This window comes from Lepidothrix coronata, unplaced genomic scaffold, assembly GCF_001604755.1.
Source record: "Lepidothrix coronata isolate B3197 unplaced genomic scaffold, Lepidothrix_coronata-1.0 Scaffold101, whole genome shotgun sequence".
NCBI classification, from domain to species: Eukaryota; Metazoa; Chordata; class Aves; order Passeriformes; family Pipridae; genus Lepidothrix; species Lepidothrix coronata.
The window spans coordinates 1,757,896-1,773,204 of NW_016690281.1; the positions used below are offsets into that span (position 1 = coordinate 1,757,896).

General features: G+C 50.4%; 1 protein-coding gene across 1 annotated transcript in view; it reads right to left on the reverse strand.

The window, feature by feature from the left end:
- The window catches only part of LMF1 (lipase maturation factor 1), a gene marked incomplete at its 5' end in the record, with an annotated part of 152,628 nt that overhangs the window by 82,676 nt on the left and 54,643 nt on the right, over positions 1-15,309 (reverse strand). The window contains one exon of the mRNA XM_017823042.1: positions 4,079-4,144. Within this exon, the coding sequence (XP_017678531.1) occupies positions 4,079-4,144 (66 nt within the window). The remainder of the gene's footprint in view (positions 1-4,078; positions 4,145-15,309) is intronic.

The window sequence follows — 15,309 nt, forward strand, 5'->3', positions numbered from 1 at the left end:
AGCTCCCTCAGCTGCTCCTGGTGCTCCAGCCCCTTCCCAGCTCTGTTCCCTTCCCTGGACACGCTCCAGCCCCTCAATGTCTGTCCTGAATTGAGGGGCCTGGAACTGGACTTGAGGTGTCCCTAACTAGCACCCAGGACATTCCACCAGGCTCCAGCCCCTCCATGTCTTTCCTCAGAGGACAGGCCATGGATGTTCCTCAGGAGGGACCCCTGGATGTGTCCAGCAGCCCTGGCGTGGTTTTGGGGCAGAGCTGGCAGAGCAGACCCTGCCCAGCGGGGCTCCTGCCCCAGCAGCTGCTCCTGCAGCTGTCCTGACCAGTTGGTGGCTGAGTTTTACAAGATATCTGTCTGTAATTAAAAAGCAACAGCACTCTGGCAGCCATTAGAAAAATGCATCCCTGGATTGCATCCCACCAGGAGCATTTCTGGGGGGGAACACGGCGGGATGGGATGGATGTGACCCCGCAGGACCTTCCCAGCCACTCTGATTATCTGCTGAACTGCTCTGCCAGAAACACCACCAGGATCCAAGAACCCACTGGCTCCCCTTGGGATGGCTGTGGGTCCAAACTGCTCCTCTCCTCCTGCCTGTGCCACTCAAACCTGCCCCGTGCCAAGACATCTGCTCTCAAGGTGCTCCAAAGGGTCTGGGATCCACAGGGCTGGGGAGGGGGGGTAAAACACGAGAGGATTTTCTGCATTTGGAGCACGTTAAGACATTGTGCCTGTGCCAGCCAAGCAGCACTCCCAGAATTAGCAAAGCTGGGGCCAGACAAAGCCTGGCACAGGAGGGAGCCAGGTGGTGCTCCCTGATCCCATCCCTGGCTCACAGACCTGGGACCTGTTCACAGCCCACACCTGGGAGGTGTCTTGCAAGCTGTGCAGGCTCCAGAAAGGGCCTGGAGTGGCTCAAAACCTTCCATGGCAGACTTTTCCCTGATGCATGGAGCTGATGGGCTCTGGGAATGATCCCTCTGGAGCAGGCAGGGGCAGGGGACACGCTCAGCCACAGCCCTCTGCTTGCACGAGCAGGGAACCAAGGCTGCCTGCCTTCCCTGGCAGGTGCCATGCTCCAAACACTCTAGGATCCATCCCATATGCTCCAGTGGAAGCAGAATTCCAGCTTCAGCCTGCAAACCCTGCACACAGATTTGTAAATCTGTGTGAGCACAGTAATCAAAATGCTTAATAATCCTGATGACAAACAGACCTGAAACCCAAAAGCAGCTTCTCTGCATCAACTGCTCAGGAACAGGTTCCACTGAGGAAAAAAAACTCCCTTTTACTGGGATTTCTTGTAGGGCAAAGAGCCATCTAAGCACAGCCAGCAAACACAAAGAGGGATAAATAAAACCCATGGCATGGAAAACCCCAGCACTTCACCTGCCAGGCAGCACCCAGGCATGTCCATTTTGACATGTTAACATGGACACAGGGTCAGGACACCACAGGGGATCAGGAGCCCCAGGGCACAAACCTACACACCCACCGTGGAGCCTCTGACCAGGTTAGCAAAGAAATCAATGCAGGAGGAGGAGAAATTCCCTGTTTGTGGTGCCTTGCCAAGCTGGGATTGCAGTTTGGGACTCCTGGCACCCACAGCCATGATTAATCCAGCCCCCAGCCCTCATCCCAGCCTCCAGGATGTTTTCACGCGCCAAGTTGTGTCTGGTGGTGCAGCAAAGTCTTCTCCATCCCCACCAGCGTCTGCTTTTCTCTTCCACACCTACTGGAGCCCATCTAATCCTCAGGGATCAGAGGAGGCTGGTTGGAAAACACCCCTCCCGTGCAAACCACAACTCACACAGTGCCAGGGGCCAGAGGACAGAGCAGCTCCCAGCCAGGCTGGGATTAAGGCCCTACTACACATCAGAGGGGAAAGAGGCAGGAAAAATCCGCTCTGCTTAATTACCCAAAGCACCCCAGCACTGTTCGAGCCACCCCTCCTGACAAAGGTGGGAATGTTCTTTTCCACGAGCAGAGCTCCTGGTTCTCCTGCAAACAAACAGAGCCGGGCGCTCCCCACGCAGGGAGGGGGCCGTGGCTTTGCATTAATGCTCTTGGCAGAGGAGCCCATGTAGGTTTTGGACTCCAGCTCAGGGCTGGAACAGCAGAGCTGGGGTGGCCAACATACATCACAGCACTCACTTGGCCCGAGTCCACTTCAAGCCAGTCCAATACTCAGTTTTATCATCCTAATTACGAGCAGATTCCCAGCTCCCTTCCTCCCTCCCAGAGGAATCTTCAGCTTTACCCTTTTCTTCCTCCCTCTGGCTGGTTGAAACCAGCAGGTGAATCGCAGCCCTTTGTTATTTTTGTTATATTATTGCTGGTAGACAAAGTTTGGCCTCTTTCATTTTCCTTTTATTGCAGCTTCTTTTGTGCGGATTAAAATAATTGATATTGATAACGTGCTCTGCCCCCTGCCCCTGTTCCCAATTACTTGCACAGGCTGGGGATCCTGCCTTATGGATAGGACAGGAATGGTCTTAATTAGCCTTCTGGGCTCCAGAACTGGTTCTGGTTTTGATTTGAGAGGTTTGGGATTGTGCAGCCTGATTGTTGTGGGTTGGGGTCAGCAGGGGCTGCCGGGGGCTGGCTTTGAGCTGCATTTTCCCAGAGTGCTGCCAGGTGCCCAGCAAAAACAGGGAATTTGCTGCAGCCACCTTCATGTCCAGGATTAAGAACTACAGCACTGAAGGGTCTTTCCATCCATAGTTTTACCAGGAATGAAGTTGGACCACTGGTGTCCTGCAAGAGCCAAGGGAGCAGCAGCCTTTGTGCAAGGTCAGCCCTGCACTGAGGGGGGGAAACCCCGGGAAAGTCACTGATGGGAACAACAAAAAAAAGGAGCATTAAAGCTGGAAAGGCAGGTGGAGCTTTTGGGATCTGCAGAATTCCAGACTTCATAGAATCACGGAATGGTTAAAGCTGGAAAAGCCCTCTAAGAGTCCAACCATCCACCAGCACCACATTACCTGGGCACAGGATCAGGACACCACAGGGATCAGGCACCACAGTCACCACCAACCATGTCCTCCAGCTGCCCTGGGCAGCCCCTTCCAATGCTTGACAACCCTTTCCATGAAGAAATTTCTCTTGATATCCCATCTAAACCTCCCCTGGCACAGCTGGAGGCCGTTTCCCCTTGTCCTGTCCCTTGTTCCGTGGGAGCAGAGCCCGACGCCTCCCAGCTCCCCTCTCCTGTCAGGGACTTGCAGAGCCAGAAGGTCCCCCCTGAGCCTCCTTTTCTCCAGGCTGAGCCCCCCCAGCTCCCTCAGCTGCTCCCAATAGGAATTATGCTCCAAAATGTCAGATGGACTTGGATTAGAGACCAGAGGTGTTATAACATCCTGGGCCACTCCCAGTGGCTGTGATGTGAAGCCAGAGAAGGGAATATTGTTTCAGGACTGTTTCCTTCACCAAACCAGGGCTCCTCACCCCTGGAGCATCACCATACACAGCATTTTCTATCTTAACCCCATTTCTGTAAAACACAAATGCAAACCCAAAGGTGAAGAGAGAGGGGAAGCCGAAGCTGAGCTTCTCTGGAACCAGAGAGGAGACAAGACTCAGAGCCAGAAAACAACCCACAGTCTCTAATCAGAACACACCATAATCACTGAAACAGATGCCAAAAAGATAAAACCATGGAATTCTGAACTGCCAAGGATTATGCTCTGCATGTTGGACAGCACCAGGATGCTCCGTTTCTGTTTGCATGTGTCCACATTTTGGGAGTGGAAGCAGGAAGGTCTCAGGACAACACCACAGAAAGCTCCTTTCTGTCCCTCCCCTGCAGCATTTTTTACAGTGAAGTTCTCAGTGAGGCTCAGGTTTGTTCCTGAATCCGTGATGGGGAGGGGAGGGAAGGGGAGAAATTGGTCTTTTAGGACTGAGGTTGGGAAAAATAGCATCACCCAGCTGGCACGTGGACACTGCCTGCACTGCCAGAAGGCTGGGATAGAGTAAGAAAACATGGAGAAATGCCTGGCAGGAGAGGAAAGGTCTGGGAAAATTAATTTACCAAAGGAAAGCAGACAAGAGAAATGAGGTTTTATGCACAGATCACTCACCTCGTAGTGATAATCCATGCATGTTAACTCTCTCCAGCAGCCATCCCCTCGGATTTTAATCAGCCCCTGGGGAAAAAAGACAAGCATACAGTCATAAATATTTTATTTTATCTTGTATCTCAAGATGCCAAATGCTCTGGTTAAACACACAGCCTGTAATGGCAGAGGCTGAAGGAGACCCAGGGCACATCCACACACCGGGTCCAGCTGTTGTTCCCAAGGGAATGTTGTGCATGTGACTCATTCCACTGCCATTTTACTGAAAATCTGACCCAAAATCCTTGTGGAATAGGCCACACCACTTCAAGGGTGCTGGAAGATGCTTTGCCCACACCTGAGCCTTTGCAGAGCAGGTTTGAGCAGCCCAGGATCAGCAGAATCCCTGGATACCAGCAGTAGGAAAATCCAGGCTCTGCCACTGGGCCACTCTGTAACAGATAAGTGTTCCCTGCAGCCCTAAACACAGCCAGAGTCACTATTTTAAAATCCAAACCGCACAGTTTCCCTCTGGCAGAGCCACTTCTGCTGCCTGTGGAAAAGGGAACAGCGACAGAGCGGGATGGGGACCCACAGCCTGCCCTGAGCTGGCCACAGAGATGCAATCAAAGTAATTAGAGAAACAAAAGAGGAGCAGGGGAAGGAAGCTGACAGATCCAAACACAGATGGATGCACTAATGACAGCTCTGCTCCACCTCAGGTTAGAGGTTGGCAAGGAAACGAGCAGGTATCCGAGCTGGCCGTGCACTGATATCTCAGGGCAACAAGAGGGGAAATTTCCAAACCACTGGGTCCATTCCAGGCCTGGCAGTAATATTGGGATTAAATTTCTTTGCCTCGGAGATGAAGAGCAGAAAGGAATCAGTGGTCCAGAGCAGGAAGGACACCTGGGCAGGGATGAGCAGGAAGCCCTGCAATCAAGCCCTGCCAGCCCCAAGGGATTCGGGCTCAGCTTTGATGTGGGGAAAGGTCCCTGATTAGGATCACAATATCCCAAATTGAGGAAAGCTTCACTAGTCAAAAGGTTGAACGAGCTCTATCATCTGCATACAATTAGGGGGTATTTACCTACCTCTGACATTGCCCCTAATTATGATGTTCCTGCCTCCCTTAGGAGAAAAACAGAGGGAGTTCCTGGAAGGACCAGTTGCTGCTGCACCGGGAGCATCCTGAAGCTTCTTTACATTTACAGCAGGGAAGGTTTCCAAGCAGAGATCAGTGACCTTTCATGGCTAAAATCTGAGAGCTCAGAGGAGGAAATTCCAGCACTATGGCCCATCCTGGCCTGGTGGTTTCATCCAAATTCACAGAACCACAGAAGGGACCACAGGGGCTCATCTGGTGCCACCTCCCTGCTCATGCTACAACAAGTCTTCACCTGCAGCATAAAACTAAGTTTAGCAGGTTTAGGGCTCAAGAAAAAAAAAATCAAATCTAAGACTCCCCTAAAACAGTCCAGACCTCTTGAATATCCTGAAATACCCAGTTCCCAAGGCTGTATTTGGGCTGTGTGTCTGTCTGTCTGACTGATCTGAGAGCACAGGGCTTCCGAGTGTGGAAAAGAGAGGACAGAGCCAAGTTTAATAACTCCTCACAGGTAGGAGAGGGATGCAGTGATATCACACAGGAACTGGGGTGGGAAAGCAGGGTGGTGGGGAGCTCCTGAGCAGATCCCATCACTCTGCAGGGCTGGAGCAGGAGGGGCCAGGACAAGATACACTCGCTGTCAACACTCCCGGCTTCATCTTCCCCTCCCGAATCATCCCCGGGCTCGTCCTGCCCTCCAACCTTTTCTAAAATTACAGGATCCACTGATAGCATCTCACAGGATGTGCCTCAGCTGGCAGCCCTGGCAGGGGCAGGACAGAGCTAAGGAAGGCTCTGTGCAGGAATGCTGGAATATTAAAACAGGCCAGTTATCTCGATGACCTTCCCTCCTGCCTGCCCAGACTGTTCTCCAGCTCTAGGATTCCACAGGGATAATTAAATCAAGTATCTGAGAGAAAAGCACCACACTGACAATCCAAATCTTCCCTGCAATGAGTCACTAAGACAGTTCATCACATTTTGTTTACTATGAAGCTTTCAAGCAGGAAAGTCACTTAAAACCCTTAACATCAAAGCTGATTTTCAGCACAGAAAACTCCCACTCTCATAATTAGGGGGTGTTTCAAGTCATCGTTCCCCTGCTGCTGCCTTGGGTCCACTTCCACACTGGCAAGGGAGTTTTCCAGTTTTCCCAAGAATTTGGGCCAAGAAACAAGAGCATGAAGTGCACAGAAAACCTCCGTGTTCTGTGGCTTCAGCTCTGCTGAGGAGGAACCACGAAAGGAGAACGTGGTGGGTCACTCCATGATCCTGCTGTGAAGAATCATGGAAGCACTGAGGTTGGAAAAGATCTCCAAGATCATCAAGTCCAACAATCACCAGCACCACAAAACCATGTCCTCAAGTGCCACATCCACACCCCCAGGGATGGTGACTCTACCCCTGCCCTGGGCAGCTGTGCCAGGGCTGGACAACCCTTTCCACAAGGAATTTTCTCCTAATATCCAACTAAACCTGCCTTGGTGCAATTTCAGGCCATCTCCTCTCATCCTGGTGCTGTGGGTCCCTGGGTATGGTCCCACCAGGGTGGGTCCTGACAAACCTTGATGCTCCACACTTGGATGGACTCGGTTTTTACCCAATTATTTGCTTCCTGCTGCCATTTTTCTTGGAAGTCAGCTCCCATTCTCTGGGAGATGCAAAGTTTGAGACGTGGTCTCTGGGTCCAAGTGAGCACAGGAGGGTGGGAGGAGGAAGGGAGGAGCTGGGAATCCCCACATCTGCCGGGGTTTCGCATTCCCGGGGTTTCTCCCAGCCTGCTGACAATTCCCAACCCATTTCCATGATTTCTGTGTGTCCACTGAACCAGCCTGGGCTCTGCAGCTGCAGCAGATTATGCTGCCAGATCAAAGCCCGGGAAAACTCCCCATTCCCTGCTCCCAGAGAGGCTGGGGCACCTCTGATGGACCCCAATCCTCCTCCCTCTGGATGAGGAGAGGACATGGGAGGGACTAGAAGGAAAAGGAGCCAGAGGATGTGAGGATGGGACAACCCCAGGAGACTCCAGCAGACCTGGAGGACTCTCCTCTCGTTTGGGCATAAGACACCAACACCTTGCAAGAAATATTTGGTGGGAATATATTAAGCAGAGTTCAAGGAGTGAATGATAAGGACAAATTAAATGGAAAACAAAGAAAGGAGAGAAATAATTAGATATCATTCCACCTTGGCATAATGCTCCCAATACTGTCAGGTAGCAATGGGATCGTTTGAGAACCATGGAAAAGATGTGCTGTAGCAAACTCTGCACACTGACTTGTTTCTCCTTTTCTAAATTCTAAAATTACTTAAAAAGATGCTTTTCCCCTTTTTTTTAAGTTCAAAAAAATGTGGGAAGTTTCTTTCTAGTTCTGAGCTGGCAGAGCAGTAGCTGAAAACTTGAATTCTGCATCTATTTTGGAGGCTAAAGGGCAGGAGATGGGGAGTTTTGAAAACATTTTTGCACTTTCCCCTTTTTATGATCAGCTCTACTAGACAAAACTAAAAAGGGAGGGGGCAGGAAAACGGCTTTTAAAGTTTATTTTCCCTTCCCAATGATAAAGGCAAATGAATATTTACACACTTACAACCCCAGGAAAAACCAGGCACCCCAAAACCACCAGCTCTGTTTGCACGAGGGGGTGTCCGAGGGGACTTTCAGGATATCAGAAGGGGAAGGAATTTGGCAACACAAATTAAATATGAACCAAAGGGAAGGAAACAGGTGGCCAAGTGAACCAGCAATTGCCCTTTCACCTCCCTGGCCCTGCTTTGAATCCCGCTCCAACCAGGATTATTAAATCCATCCTGATGGGAAGGAGGCTGCAAAGACACTGGGGGTTGATGGTTTAGGCCGAGCTTTTGGCAGCCAGAAGGTGCCCCCCAGTTCCTTGGAGCACCAAGCAATCCTGGCCTGGGGAAGGGGAAGGTTGGGATCTCTATCCTGGGAATGTCCAGCGGCTCCGGGGGTTCCACACGCTCGGACATCCCCTTGTGCTTCTCTCCACATGGGCACTTCAGAATGTTCCCCCTGGGCTGAATTAACTCCACAATGAAATATGGGCTCAATATCTCCTTCCTTCCTTCCTTTCCACATCTGCTCCCTCGAGGGCACGGCCCAGGGGGAGGATGGAGGTGCAGCACCTGCTTGGACCTGGGAAACACCAACCTCCAGGCTCCCAGAATGAAGGTGCATTAAATCCACCAGCATTTTTCACAGGAGAAGGAAAATTACATTTTGGGCCTTTTTTTTTTTTTTTTAATTTATTTTAATGGTGTTCAATAAAATCCCTGGGTTTAATCACTGAGCTGGCCTCACTCAGCCCCCACAAACTCTCCATCCACCAGCCCTGCTCTGCATCCAGGAGTTCAGGGTCATGGGTAAAGAGCATTTCCCACACTCTGGATATGCCACGGGTGACTTTTGTCACCATACTTTTATTTTAGATAAGCTAGAGAAGATAAATAAGACACAGACAGATAAGACACCAGCTACATGGACAAGACCCCATTTTCCTCCAGCATCATTCCCAGCTTTGATGTCTCACTACAGTGCTCAAGGCAAAGTGACCATGCAGTCACTTGAGCAAGATCCACAAGCAACGAAAGGAAAAAAAAAGAAATCTATTTCCCAGCAAATTCTTCAGAAAAATTCATCAAATCAAAATTGATCAAGCTCTGCTACAGGGCTGGACCCAGCCCCTGAGGCATCAACCCAGTCTGGTTGATAAAACTCCCTCAGCCTGCTCAAAACTTGCTATTTATGACTAATAAATTCTCCTTCACACGCGGGACATTGATGAATCCATTTGCCAACCGGCGGCCAAGGGACTTTTGGGGTGGAAATCAAAATCCCCCCTTCACTCCCACTGAACCAATTCCAGTCCTGCTCCACTGAGTCACCTCACATGCCCCCTCTCTCTCCCCAGCATTGAAAATATCCAACAAAAGGGATTTCAGAGGACATTAAGCCGCAGAGAGGAAGTTTAGGAACAGCTTTTGTTTCCTACGTTTCATGAGCTTGACGAAGTTGTGGCAGAAATCCCAAAGCCAAGACCACGGCACACAGGGAATGTGACCTGGGACTGGGAAGCAGAACCTGAAGGATGGGAGCTGTGCCACTGCCTCCCCAGACACGTCCCTCCTGGGTTCAGGGCACTGAAATCTGCCTTTGCCCTGTGAATCCTGGGATTCACCTTCCTGAGGCACAGCAGGATGAGCTCCTGAGGAGGATGGGCCCTCACTTCCCAGGAGCACATCTGGACACTGCTCCTTGGATTGTACCATCCCCTGCTCCTGATGTTAGCATTAAGCTGAACACTGAGTGGGGAAGAGCTCCTGCTTCACTGGCAGATGTTCCATAAGGGAAAACCCCCCTGGATCCCCAGGACCTGCCCCTCCTGGCCCTGCAGAAGGCTCGGAGCATGGGTGCTGTGTGTGCCCACCCAGGAGCCCTTCACTGCACCCACATCCCAGCCACGGGGAATGGGAATCACAGAAACCCCTCTCCAACCTCATCTCCCTGCTCCAAGGATTCTCCCAGCTCACCCAAGGCTGTCCCACCGGGATGCAGCTCAGCCACCCAACAGAAACGAGGGGGAACATCCTCCTGGGAAGGTCCCTGTGGGTCAAACCTCCAGCCCCCCCAGTTCTCCCACCCCATCCCTGCCCCACCCAGCCTGGCCAGTCTCTGCTCCTCAGACCTCTCCTTCTCTCCTTCCTTTTTTGTTTGTTCTAATTAGTTTCTGATTACCCGATTCCCTTCTAATTAAACCTGCCCGAACCAAACCCACAGCATCACCCTTACTCCCTTCTCCTCCATCATCTCCCTCGCTTCCATCCCTGACCCCCCTCCCCAAGGATCACACCCAGGCACAAGCACCAGTTTGAGATGCAACATCAGAAACCTCCATGAGGATTTTACACTTCACACAAGGAGAAAAACCTCTCCAAAGAAGATGAACTGCTCCCTTATTTTTCTGATGCCAGCACAGATGATTCACGGATCCAGGGGTGATCCCTCACGGACTCAGGGGTGATCCACCACAGATCCAGCAGTGATCCCTCATGGACTCAGGGGTGATCCACCACAGATCCAGGGGTGATCCAGCCCGGATCTGGGATGATCCAGCCCCGTGGCTGTGGGTGCAGCCCCCAGCTCTGCCCACCAAGCCCCACAGCTCCTGCTCCAACACCGCATAGAGGGAGGGAAGTGCTCGACTCCCACCCCCCAAACCCTGCCTTTCCCCTGCTCCCGGATGGCTCTGCCCAGCTGTGCCCCTTCCCAGCTCTGCACTTGGGTGATTCAAACCGAAAAAAAGCCGAAATAATTAAAATGTCATTCAAGCTCTGAGCCGATATGAGTCACTGTTACAAAAAATATCTGCAAAAATTCTTTCAGGAGTGGGGGATAATTATATTCCTCCCTATCTATTGATTTTTCTCTACAATGCAGATGTCAGATTTTCCACGGTTTTTTCCCTTTTTCTTTTTTTTTTTTTTCTTTTTTTCTCCCTGGAGTGAGTGTCAAGGAGGAACAAAGCACTCTTTGAGACTTTTTCAGCCCAAAATTAATTCTGAAAAAAATGGTACAGACAGGCCAATAGCACGGGAAGCCGAGCAAAAGGCTGGTGACTCAAGCTATGTCTGCAAAACCCCCATTGATCCCGGCTCCAGAGGGAAGGGTGGGGAACAGGGCACCGGTGGCAGAAACTCAGAGTCAATTTAAAGACCTCTCTGTGTCTTCACTGTGAAAAAGATGGGTGAAAACCCACCAAAAAATCTCCATGATGGGCAATACTAAATTCCAGCTTTTCATCTTCCTCATCATACAAATAAGAAACACTCCCAGAGAAAATCCCAAAGCCGTGCCCTTCCCACACCACCTCTGCTGCCCGCGGATAAAGAGGTTTCGGCATCTCTTTGAAAGCCAAACATTCACCAGCGTGCTCTGAAACAAAGTGGCTGTAATTTAGAGCCCAGTTCATGGAAGAGGAAGGAGCTTGGCAAGGGTCAAATTTAAAAATAAAATTGTTTAAGGACTACATGGCAAAGCTGGAAGGGGCTCCCAGAGCCTGGCACCTGGAGCATGTAAATCCAGGGAATCCAACAAGACCTTCCTTCTGCTGGGTGCCTAAAACTCCCTCTGAGCTGCTCCAAGACAGCACTTTATGATGTTTTTTTATTTATATATCTCCTAAAGGACACAAAGTTTCATTCCCGACCCCAGCAAAGGCTGGAGCAATTTGAAAATTCAAAACATTTTCTATGGTCTGTTAATGCCTCAATGGCTGTGGAAATTGTTTGCATGCTTTTAAATATTTGCATAATTGATGAGCCCAAATCTTTGCTGTGAACTGTGGCTGGTGGCAGAGGCTGGATTTAGGCCAGACTTACCCCTGCCCTCCGTGGGTCCCACTCTGCTGGATGGATTAAGCTCTGTGGCACAGGATGGATGAGCTGGATCCCGTGTCCTGCAGGCAGTGTTTCATTCCTTTCTTTAGGAAGTGCCACCCAGGGAACACGCGACACAGGTCTCAGGCTTCGTGGAAATGTTTTTCTACAGCTCTGACAGCAGCAAACTCAAGGCTTAGCAAGAGCCAAGCCTGATGTTCACACCAACCCACTGAACCAACTCCCTGCTGCTTCTTCCATGGAAAGAGAGAAATAACAGGATGCTCCATCCCTGGAAGTGTTCAGGGCCAGGTTGGATGGGGCTTGGAGCAACCTGGGATAGTAGGAGGTGTCCCTGCCTTTGGCAGGGGGTTGGAACTGGATGGGCTTTAAAGTCCCTGCCAACCCAAACCCCTCCATATCTTCTGATCCTTCAGCCAGACAACGGCAGGTTGATGCTGCTCAGCTGACACTGCTGATGGAACAGCTTTGTTCTGTGCCTTGCACATCACTTCCAAGCCCACAGCCAAGAGCAGATCCAAGCTCTTGTTCAGATCCAAGCCTGCACAAGATGGCACTTCCCATCACCTGGAGAACATTAGTTCTGGTCCAACATTAGCACATTATAGATCAGGCCCCAGACTCCCTGGAACAATTCCCATCCCTGGAAGCACTCAAGGATGGGCTGGATGGGGCTTTGAGCAACCTGGTCTGGTTGAAGGTGTCCCTGCCCATGGCAGGGGGTGGGACTGGATGGGCTTTAAAGTCCCTTCCAACCCAAACCATTCCAGGATTTGATGATGATTCAGGTGAACAGACCCTACACCTGCCTGGGACCCCCTGCACAGATGGGCTCTGAGATGGCCCCAGGACAGGTCCCACCTGCAGAAGGTCAGGTGAACATCCAGATCCTGCTAAAATAGCATGGGTCAGTCCAGCACAGAAGCCAAACCAGAGTCACCACAAACACAACCACAAACCACCACAAGTGGAGGGACTGGAAACCGCTTTCCTGGAAGAGAAGTCACTGCTGTTGACTTTGTTGTTGTTTGATTTGCTGGTTTTCCCCCTTCAACTCCCCAAAAAGACCCTTTGAGAAGCCACCACGACCGCACCAGCATCTGGGTGACTTTGAAGGCGGCACTGCAAGGAGTGGGTGAAAGGGATTTTGAAAAGTCCTTGGCATTAGCGGCTCCTGCCTTTTACAGCCACCGAAGGAACAACAAGTCTTCCTGCCAAGGGCCATTACCAGACAAATGGAGAGAGATCAGAGGCACAAAGGAGGTTGCTAAGGAGTCAAGTGTGGGATCCCTGCAGAGAGGAGGAGGGCTGCAGCTGGGACGGCAAAGGTCAGAACATTGCAGACATCATTTTCCAAAAATTCCCATGAAGCCCCGGCGCGGGAGCCGGGAGCCGGGCCCCGCCGCGCTGCCCATGAATAATGAGAAAGCCAGGGAAGAAAGCTCCCTTTCTTCCCTCCTACCCACGCTAATGTAATAAAACAAATTAGAATAATTATTCTCAATTTCAGAGCCATAATGCCCAGGATCAGGGCACGCTTGTCACCGAGATGACAACTACATCCGTTGGACTCTTCTTCTCCTCCTCCTTTTACATTTAGGGATGGCCTTAAATTCCCACTTTTATTTCATTACATCTAATGCGATTTTACTCCAGGCATCCAGATTCTGTTTGCTTCAAAGTCTTGGGTATTTTTGCCAGAAAGTTCATCTCCCTTATTAGCTAATCACATCCCCACCCTTTCCAGTAACCTTTCAAATGCCACCCACGTTATGACACTTTTAACAGGATCCAAGCGAAAACAAAACAAGAAACACGAAGAGTTTAACACGAACCACAAGTTTCTGAAAGGATTTGCTGCAGTTGGTTAAATGAAGTGTTGTTTTTTTCTTTTTATGGTAAAGAAAATTCAAAATCACTTCAGAACGTATCAAATATCAAGTGATATACAAATAATCTGGAAGTAATTGATCCTTTCTCCGTGAAAACACATCTCTGGGAGAGATGGGCAACATTTACTAGGAAAACTTTTTGACAATTTAAGGGGAAAAATTATTGCTTATTATTATTATTTCCCAAGACTATCACTTTAAATGATCTTTTTTCCTCCTGTAAAAGGAGAAAATATCTTTTGTGCAGACTTGAAACGCCAGAGGATTTAAATCATCTTCTAAGTCTCTGCCTGCCAAAAACTGCTCCAAACTCCTCTGTTCTGCAGCGGCTTCTGAGGATGTACTTGAACAGCTCAGAGAGGCTGAGCCTGGATTTGGGAAGGGGGGGTCAGTCTGGAGTCACTGTCAGAAAGGGAAATCCGGGAAGTGGGAGAGAAAAAAATAAAGAGAAATTTTGTTTACAGGAAGCAAAGCAAGGGGAGGGAGCGCCAAGGCACAAATCCCAGCTGGAAAAGATGCACTTGGGTTTCCCTAAATTCCCCCTGTGCTCCTCAGGACCTTGTGTGTGACACACCCTGGGTAAGGAGGGATTGATCCTGGAAAGGGCTTTCCAGGATAAAGGGGAGAAGAAAATCCCTTCCCCAAGGGATCCCATCCCAGCTCCTGGGGTTCCACTGGCCTGGCGAGCCGGGAGCTGCCCTGGAACAGTTTAAGGGCATCACACAAGGAAGGTGTCCAGGACACTGCACAGAGCAGATGAGTACCTAAAAACACATTTATATTCTAAATATTGATATTGTATTATTGTATAACACACACATTAAAGGGTCTAATTCCTGGGGCAAACTTGAGGCTCGGGCTCGTGGCCCCGGCCGGGAGCGGAGCCCGCGGGGCACGGACCCATCTGGACACAGACCCCGGAGTCCTCCCAACCCCGACACCTGCAGCAGCCAGGGGGAGATTGGCAGCTCTAAATCTGAATTTCCTTGCTTTGGGCACTTTTAAATTAAAGTGGTAATGTGCTTTAAATCCCGTTTCCCTGCTTTTTCACTCCGCTCTTCAATCCCTTCCTCCAGAAACTAATCAAGATGTCTCAGACTCACTCACAGCCTCTGCTCCAGCCACTTTCCCTGGTAACTTATTCCATATGGCTGTGATCCTTTGCAGGACAGCTCCACCTTAATTCTCTATTTACTCCCTGTTTCCCAAAGTGCTGTTACACCCCCAGTGCTCAAACCTCCCCCACCTCCTCCTTCCATCCCAGTGATAATTCTTCTCCGTTACCCAGAGAAGCTGTGGCTGCCCCATCCCTGGAAATTCAAGGCCAGGTTGGATGGGCTTGGAGCAACCTGGTCTAATGGAAGGTGTCCCTGCCCATGGGGAGGGAACTGGATGAGTTTTCAGATCTGTTCCAACCCAAACCATTCCATGATTCTGTGATTTGTACAGAACATCACATCACCAAGCAGGAAAACACTACCTACAAGTCCTTTGGGTAGTGAGTGGACACATCCCAGCAGTGCTGCTGCAAAGGAAAATGCTGACTGGAAACCCTTGGGGAACAACCACATCTCAGGACTGAGCTCGTTGCACCCCAAGATGCAGCCTCAGCTCCCACCCCACAAGTCAGATGGGGAATGTTGATCAAAAACCACCTCATTACCACCAAGGAAAGGGCCCTACTGGCAGCAGGGCTGCTCCTCTTGGCAAGTCACCATAGTTTGGGTGATGTCCTTGGATAAGATAATCACAGAACCAAGGCTGGAAGACCTTCAAGATCATCTAGTCCAACAGTCACCTCAGCACCACCACGATCACCCCTAAAACCACATCCCCAGGTG